Here is an 8,497-nt window from a genome sequence, read left to right as displayed (position 1 = left end):
GCAGGAAGGACAACGAGGTAGGCAGACCTGGCAGAAGTAACAGACCTCATCACCAAATGGAAGACCACATATACCTGCAGGTGACAGGACACCTAAGAAGACACTATACACACTTGTATTTGCATGGCAGAAAGAACAACAGAAGATACAGATTTACACAGTAGCAAAATCCAACACTAAAGCACAGCCGAGTTAGAGAGCAATCGGTTTATCAGAGTCCTGTTACGAGAGTATGTTCAGTGTACTATTCCTGTTACGAGAGTATGTTCAGTGCACTATTCCAGCAACCATTTAAAGGTAATCATTGTTTTACAATGTTTCTGGGAAACCCAGCCCAGATCTTTTAGAGCTATTTAAAGGACAATTTCTGCCCAAACCGAAGGAAAAAAATAACCCCTTACCCCAAGCAGGCAACCTTGATACAGAATCTGATTCAAATTGAACCTAATACCAACAAAATCTCGCATCACACAGTCCAGTATTTGTTCAAAAAATTGCATTTATTAAAAATGGAAAGAAAGAAGAGACAACCAGGTTACATTATTGTCTCTCAGCTTCTGGTTAAACAAACATAATTTCTACGGCCCTTTGCATCTTAATTTGATTCAAATTGTCTCAATTTTTTTTTCAATTTTACATCCAGATTAATTTCAAATGATGCTAAAACATTGATTCCAGATTGATTTGAGATTCCTTCACAGTCTGACCCTCACTAGAATGTAGCCCCACTCAGCCAAACACGGCCACCTTCATCAAAACCAAGACAAGTACGCAATCATGGAAATCACAGAAAATCATAGAACAGAAGAAGCCAAGAGCATTGCAGGTGCAGCCTAGTGGTAAGTCAAAGGTAATTCTTTGTTTAATGTAAAATTTCCTTTAGGTGGATATTAGAAATCTGGCACTGGGTTAAAAGCTTGACATGCGTGCTTGTAGTATGTCTTTACAACCAAATATATTAAATCATATCTCCATTTTCAGTCAGTCCTGTTGTACGCTACACAAATGCTCCAGTCCAGGTAAAAATTAAACAAATGAACAACAAAAAATATGAATAACATATAGAAAATGTAACAATATTGTCAGTGCGTCTGCTTATACAGTGTAAAATTGAGAGAGTCACTTTCGTCACCTTCTGTTCAGGACAATGATATTTAACTACAGCAGGAGACTTTAAGAGGTGAGTGGTCTTCCATCCACACTAGGCATGTAGTGTGCACTAGGTGGAGAGCACAGTGTTACACACAACACATCACCACTAAGCCCATAACACTTGAACTAAGTTTCAAGTCTGCACTACATTAGCAGGGCATCACTTCTCAAAGCCCTGTTCAAACACAGCACTGGCATTAGGACACATGTCCAGGGAAGCAGACTATACAATGTAAAAGCATTACAATCAGTTTGTGGTGCACAGAGTGCATCTGAGTTCAATAAATTAGCACTATACCCATGAACACAGCAAACATGGCTTAATACATCAGCGTTTTAAAGAGGCCGTTCACTGTAGCGTTAGGCAAAAGCTACCATAACCGAGCCCACAAGACAGACTAATAGTTTCAGAAAAGCTTGAAAGCAGGTTTGTCACAACCACACACTGGATGGAGGGAGCAGCCCGATCTACAGACCCTGGTGACGTCAGTGAAACTGCAAAACAGGCCAGCGAGTCTGCAGGAACAAGACGCCCCGCCCCCTCCCATGGCCCCTCCCACCCCACCCCCCAAATTCCCTCCCACTTTCCTCCACAGCCCCTCCCACATCCCTCCACATGCTTTTAGGGGGCAGGTGGACACGAGTCTTGGCATGTCCTGGAGGGACATCGTTCAGATTCGTCCCCTGCTAATGGTGCCATGTGCTGTGCTCTTGAGAAGCTGCACGGTCCTGCCACGGGACGCAGGACAGGATGCAGGACAAGCACATGCACACACCGCCGCAGAACAACAAAACCATCAACAAAAACAACAAAACAATCAACAAAAACAGGAAAACCTTCTGAGGTCAGACTGATCCCAGCAAGAAATTATTGCACTGATTTCTTGTCAATATGAATGGGCAGTCACCATAAATAAAAACAATAACAACAACAAGTCATAATAAGAATATACAGTATAGAATAAAAAGAGCCGAGATGTGTCCGCCTAGATCCGCTTTACCACTGCTGCCAGCTGAAGTCGTCGTTGGAGCCGAAGACGAGGAAGAAGCCCAGAATTGTGCCGAAAATGACGATGTTTCCCGTCAGAACAAGAGCGCACGCCCCCCACTTGATCTGGACACACAAACACAAACGAATCAGTTAACAAGCAACACCAGGCTCTCTGAACACCCGTCTGTACATGAGGGAAAACAGGCAGGGAGGGACAAAGGTGACGGGGTCACTACTCTACTGCCCCATCTTTTCACATTTGTACAGACCAACATAAATTAATATGCTTTAGACAGAATCTACGCAGGATCTTAAAAAAACAATCGGACAGACAGATCTGCAGGTGCATTTGGTGAGAACTCAAAGAACACTATAGAGACTGGCCATGGTTAACGTGAGACTACATATTCAAGGCATTTGGTCCAAACAATAAAAACTGCAAAGTGATGAGCGTAAAGTTCAGGGCAGCGTGGGGACTCCTCAACCATCTCAAATGATGGTGCGTTGGGCGTTGATCTGGGATGACCAAACCTCTCACCCAGAGCTCCACCCAACACAGCTTATAAAGAACCTCAGGCTGAAACACCAATCAAGGTTCTTAGTGGTACTGGAGTTTTGGAAACAGACTTGTCTTGGATCTAATCTTCTTAGGCGGAGGGCTCAAGGCATTATGAAGCATGCCGGCTGTTTAAGTGGAAGTCATTTTATTAGTACTTAATTTTCACTGCCTGACTGGGAATACTTTAAAAGCACTTTAACATCACACAACAGCTATTTTTGTGTGTAAAGCATTAGTGTGAGCAGAGAGATGAGCACATGCAGCAGATCAAGCTACGAGTGACACACAGCAGACACACAGGAGCAGGTACAGACCCTCATCCAGTTTTGAGGAAACTATACACTCATTAAGTATAGGAAGCAGCATTTACCACAGCAGCACGTGCAAATATGATAGGAAGACCAAAGGCTGACACAACAATCCCGGTGGTGAGGAAGATGGCTAGCTCTTTGCAGGCATTACTAGCCGAGTCAGTGTCGTCCACCACTCGTCGAGAGATGCAGTAAGGGATAGGAGACAGGATGTAGAAAAAGAGCAGGAAGAGAGGCCAGTATTCACTATGGAGAGAGACACACACACAAACACAATAATAATCCACAAAGCCTACATAAGTTTCTTTCAGTGAGAGGTTTTAGTAACTTGCTCAAATATAATTACAGACCGGACAGTCCAGGTATATTCATCATTACGTTTTACATTGACTACAGGAATTGATTACAAACTTCAGCTAGCCTAAATATATTAAAAATTACAGAAAAAATTTGCTTACTGCATTACTTACTTGTAGACAGGCAGGGCACAGCCAAGCATCAGGAACATGAGGCCAATGGCTCCCCCAAAGGAAAGACTGATAAGAGCTGCGAATGAATAGGACCAGAATCAGTTACTGTGTGGGAGGGCAAACCCACCGACCTGCTGTGGCTCTGGCTGCAGCTGGCCCAGGGTTACAGACTCAGTACACAGTAATGCATGATCTGCGCCTCATGGTTTCAGCACACAGTATGAGAGAAGTGCATCACGAGAGACCTGAAGATCAACATCACAGATCTGTACTCTGACATCAAAGATCTGGCTGACTGGCTGATGTCTGCACACCTGGGTCTACACCTCCAGCCTCGGGAGAGGTGAGCATACAGTATAACGGCGCAGTGATATGAGGAGACACCATGGCAGAAAACAGGGGCTACGCACTCATCGGTTATGCAATTTTTTAAGCCCGTTAGTATTCGGTCAATAACCCACGAGCTGGCTGGCTGTAACACAGAGAACAGCGTCAAACGGCTCAGCTGCCATCAAGTAGCGAGATCACCAACACCCGGTGGCACTGGTGACATTATGACAATATGACACTACGACAATATGACAATATGACAATATGACAATATGACATTATGACAGTATGACATTATGACATTATGACAGTATGACATTATGACAGTATGACAGTATGACACTATGACATTATGACAGTACAATATGACAGTATGACAATATGACACTATGACATTATGACAGTATGACAATATGACAATATGACAGTATGACAATATGACAATATGACAGTATGACACTATGACATTATGACATTATGACAGTACGACAATATGACAGTATGACAATATGACAATATGACAATATGACACTATGACATTATGACAGTATGACAATATGGCACTATGACAGTATGACAGTATGACAGTATGACCCATCAGCGGGTCCGGCCAGTCAACACTCGCTATTGATCATTAATAATCAGTGAGTGCTGTTAGATTCAGGTCGACAGACCAAACACGGTCATCGGTACCGGTACCGTCCTCCGGTCGGTGCTGCACCGAGCAGTGAGACATATACCATCACTTTCATAGCGCTGCTTTATTAATTAGTTAGTTAGTTAAATACTGGGGTTGAATTACACCGTTAGTTAATTAGTTAATTAATTTATGGGGTGAGTTACACGTTTAATTCACAGATGCGCGTTGGCCTGCGACCCAAAGCCCGGAACCTCTCACATAAACAAGCTACAAATGCACATTATACACCACACTCAACATGTGAGCGTAGCTAATAAATATTCCCTTTCTCACCTTTAATACCAGCCATTGTTCAGGACATTAAATCGCGGATAGCAGCTGCGGTGTTCAGAATCGTCGCGCACCAACACAGCAAAACGGAGCGGAGCTGCAGCCGAGCACTGCGGGCTGGACTGCGGAAAACACAGACTTTCACGTCATTTCCGCGTCATATTCGCCCCGCACTTCCGCTCACACATGAGGTGTAGATCGCAGGTTCCGCGCGCACGCCTGCGTAATCAAACCGCGCCCGAGTTGGTCGAGTTAAACATAAATATTAAAGGCCCTTTGCTCAGAATCAGCTTAGCCAGCAGTGTATTTAAGCGTTGCGGACATGTACATTTCTATCGTCCTAAAACCTTTTTGTTTCCTTTTTTCATTTCATGTTAAACGTTGGTTCATTTCCGCCATGTCGCGCGTTTCCGGTTAACCTCCAGTGTTTACGGAGATGGCGCACGCGGGGGCCAACATGGTGGACCGTTCCCCTGACAACATCTTAATCGAGATTTTATCACACCTAAACGCCCGAGAACTTGTTCGCAACGGAAGGTACACCTTTGCACCTTTACACCTTTACTACTTTAACCACCTTTACCACCTTTACTACCTTTACCACCTTTACAACCATTACACCTTTACACATTTACCACCTTTACTACTTTTACTACCTTTACCACCTTTACACCTTTACTACTTTTACCACCTTTACCTCTGTTTACATCACACACGGGTTGTTTCCAAGCCCCGTTTAATTGATTGTTTGTGTATTTGTTGTTTTGTTTGTGTTGTGGGTTCTTGAATGAAGACACCCTGCAGGATATTTGAAGAGGAGGATCTTTATCTAGAGATTCATGTACCTCAGACACTGTAGTTTTAACTGAACTTTTACTGAACAGGTCCGTCTGTGCATGCACTGTATCTAATCCATGGAGAGGTAGCTTAACTAAGAATGTCCAATCATATTGTTCATATTACACTTGTCTAATGCTGTAAGAATATGTTTGTAAAAGTAGTATTGAGAGTGTTTCTGCTTTATGTTTAATGAAATGTGAAGTGGTAAGTTGTTTTGTCTGAAACAACAGTGTACATACTCTGCCGGGTGAGGCAGCCTGTCTGCTCCAGAAGACACAGATACTGGCCAAAATCTGGACGAAATTATAGAAACATCTACAGCAATGGCCAACAGCTTTTAACCTTGGCCATAACTGAGTGTAACTTGTGTCCATTATATTCACGTATAGAGTATGCAAGCGCTGGAGGCGTTTGGTTAAAGATCAGAGACTCTGGCGGACTGTAGACCTTTCAACATGGAAAGGGGTAAGACCATTTGGTGCTGTTTTTGCGTGAGTAATTTAGCTAAAGCTTTTTAATATCACCCACTGTCTTGGGTGATATTAAATTGTTTCACTTTTAAGAAATTGTATTGTCTTGCTGTTTTGTTGACAAAACAGCACCTTCACGTTGAAGGTGACATCGTGTGTGCTGTGTGGTTGTGTTGAAGGTGACATTGCGTGTGCTGTGTGGTTGTGTTGAAGGTGACGTTGTGTGTGCTGTGTGGTTGTGTTGGAGGTGACGTCGCGTGTGCTGTGTGGTTGTGTTGAAGGTGACGTCGTGTGTGCTGTGTGGTTGTGTTGAAGGTGACGTTGTGTGTGCTTTGTGGTTGTGTTGAAGGTGACGTCGCGTGTGCTGTGTGGTTGTGTTGAAGGTGACGTCGCGTGTGCTGTGTGGTTGTGTTGAAGGTGACGTCGCGTGTGCTGTGTGGTTGTGTTGAAGGTGACGTCGCGTGTGCTGTGTGGTTGTGTTGAAGGTGACGTCGCGTGTGCTGTGTGGTTGTGTTGAAGGTGACGTCGTGTGTGCTGTGTGGTTGTGTTGAAGGTGACATCGCGTGTGCTGTGTGGTTGTGTTGAAGGTGACGTTGCGTGTGCTGTGTGGTTGTGTTGAAGGTGACGTTGCGTGTGCTGTGTGGTTGTGTTGAAGGTGACGTTGCGTGTGCTGTGTGGTTGTGTTGAAGGTGACGTCGCGTGTGCTGTGTGGTTGTGTTGAAGGTGACGTCGCGTGTGCTGTGTGGTTGTGTTGAAGGTGACGTCGCGTGTGCTGTGGATGTTGCTGCGTCAGTACCTGGGCCACGGGCTGCGCTCGCTCTGTCTGTGTGGCTTGCTGTTCTCTGCGCGCGGCGGGACGTTCCTGTCCGAGCCCTGGCTGCAGGCTCTGGCCTGCAAATGTCCCCGCCTGAGCCGGCTCTACCTGCTGAACACGGACCTGCGCGGCTTGCCAAGCTGCTGTCTGCTGCCCCCTACCTTACAGGTACTGGAACTGCATAACTGTGAACTCCCTCCAGGGTTCTTTACTCAGAATCCCTCTGGGACGTGTGAGCCGGACCACCACCGGGCCGCTGCGGTCAGTCCAAAAAGTCCAGCTAACAAACAGCTAACGGCGTCTTCCCCCGGCATCACCATACAAACCCTGATTTTAGACAACGTTCCATCTTTCACCAACCAGCACCTGCACAGTCTGAGCTCCTGGGGTCAGCTGGCTCGACTGGAGTTGCGGGACCTGACCCGGATGACGGCGGCGGGTCTGAGGGCCTGCGCCCCCCCCGGCCTGCAGGCCCTCCACCACCTCAGACACCTGGAGATCTGCACCATCAAACGGCAGCAGATGGCGGCGCTGGGCCTGGGGGAGGGCTGGGCCGGGCTGGAGGGGTTGGGCCTGGGGGGCCGGGAGGTCGGTCCCGGCCTGCTGTGTCTCAGCCGCCTGCCCGACCTGCGTCGGCTGCGTCTGTGCGACTGCAGCCTGACGGAGATGATGGTCCTGCGCAGCTGCCGCACGCTGAAGGAGCTGCGCACGCTGGAGTTCAGGAAGGTGGAGTTTTCGACGGAGAGCGGAGGAGAGGCGGAGGAGGGGCAGGAGGGCGGAGGAGAGAGAGAAGAAGGCGAGAGAGAGGAGAGGAGCGACACCGACCCCGTGCCCAACCTCCGGCAGTCACTGGTCACGCTGCTGCCCAAGTGTAGCGTGCTGTTCACAGAGTGCTCTGTGGCGTCGGTCCAGGGCTGACCCCAGCACTGTGGTGCACTACTGTAGACCTGCACCTGGAACACAGTGGGCTGTTCCCACATCTGCCTGCACCAGGATTAAACATGTGACTGATGAAAGATTCCCTGATATGAATATTAGACAGTTAGACATGTTTTTAAAAATGAAAAAGATGCTAGAATAAAACTGGAATCTTGCGAGTGTGTGTGATCTTATGACATGAGTGCCACTCCTTCAGCATTCTCTTATAATCACAAAAGTAAAGTAAAGGTTTTAACAATACTGCAGCTTTCTCTGTCATGTTCACAACTGCATGTGGTGTATAACAGATGCCGAATATACAGAATCAAGCAAGTTAAAGATGGTAAAACAGGTTATGGAGCTTGTAAGGTGATTAATGTCATTAAATTATTGTAAACAGGATCTAATCCATGCTAGATCATTCTCCATCGGGCAGGTGCTTTTACCCAGAGCGACAGAACCTGCAACTGAACATTCTTCAGATACAGCAGCAGACGCACTGTGTGTGCTACAAGGCCCAGGTGTAGGTGAGCGGTGACATGCTGCTACGACTGCAGGTCTTGGGTACCAGCACTCATTACTGTGTCGGGCTGCCTCTTCATTTGATATGCATCTGGCATCTTAATAATATACGATTAAGAAGGTCTGTCCCTGACTTGGTGACCTGACCCA

At 46.4% G+C, this 8,497-nt stretch overlaps 2 protein-coding genes across 3 annotated transcripts; one reads left to right on the top strand and one right to left on the bottom strand.

Annotated features, from left to right (window-relative positions):
• Positions 1 to 1,736: 1,736 nt before the first annotated feature.
• LOC143489210 (leptin receptor overlapping transcript-like 1) lies at positions 1,737 to 4,939 on the bottom strand. Its single transcript, XM_076988065.1, has 4 exons — positions 4,787 to 4,939; positions 3,484 to 3,559; positions 3,073 to 3,259; positions 1,737 to 2,266 (listed from the first exon to the last, which is right to left on the bottom strand). The coding sequence occupies exons 1-4, from the start codon at positions 4,800 to 4,802 to the stop codon at positions 2,150 to 2,152; spliced, it is 396 nt and encodes a 131-aa protein (XP_076844180.1). The 5' UTR covers positions 4,803 to 4,939; the 3' UTR covers positions 1,737 to 2,149.
• A 78-nt stretch (positions 4,940 to 5,017) lies between these two features.
• LOC143489194 (F-box/LRR-repeat protein 12) lies at positions 5,018 to 8,001 on the top strand. Of its 2 annotated transcripts, none has more exons than XM_076988047.1 (3): positions 5,018 to 5,320; positions 6,013 to 6,088; positions 6,851 to 8,001. In XM_076988047.1, the coding sequence occupies exons 1-3, from the start codon at positions 5,220 to 5,222 to the stop codon at positions 7,823 to 7,825; spliced, it is 1,152 nt and encodes a 383-aa protein (XP_076844162.1). In that variant the 5' UTR covers positions 5,018 to 5,219; the 3' UTR covers positions 7,826 to 8,001. The 2 variants fall into 2 exon arrangements, with proteins under 2 accessions (XP_076844162.1, XP_076844170.1); XM_076988055.1 differs by lacking the exon at positions 5,018 to 5,320 and adding an exon at positions 5,331 to 5,667.
• The last annotated feature ends 496 nt before the right edge of the window (positions 8,002 to 8,497 follow it).

Source organism: Brachyhypopomus gauderio, chromosome 2, assembly GCF_052324685.1.
Source record: "Brachyhypopomus gauderio isolate BG-103 chromosome 2, BGAUD_0.2, whole genome shotgun sequence".
Taxonomy (NCBI): domain Eukaryota; kingdom Metazoa; phylum Chordata; class Actinopteri; order Gymnotiformes; family Hypopomidae; genus Brachyhypopomus; species Brachyhypopomus gauderio.
The sequence above is the reverse complement of the archived record's forward strand: the minus strand, read 5'-3'. Positions and strand labels throughout refer to the sequence as shown.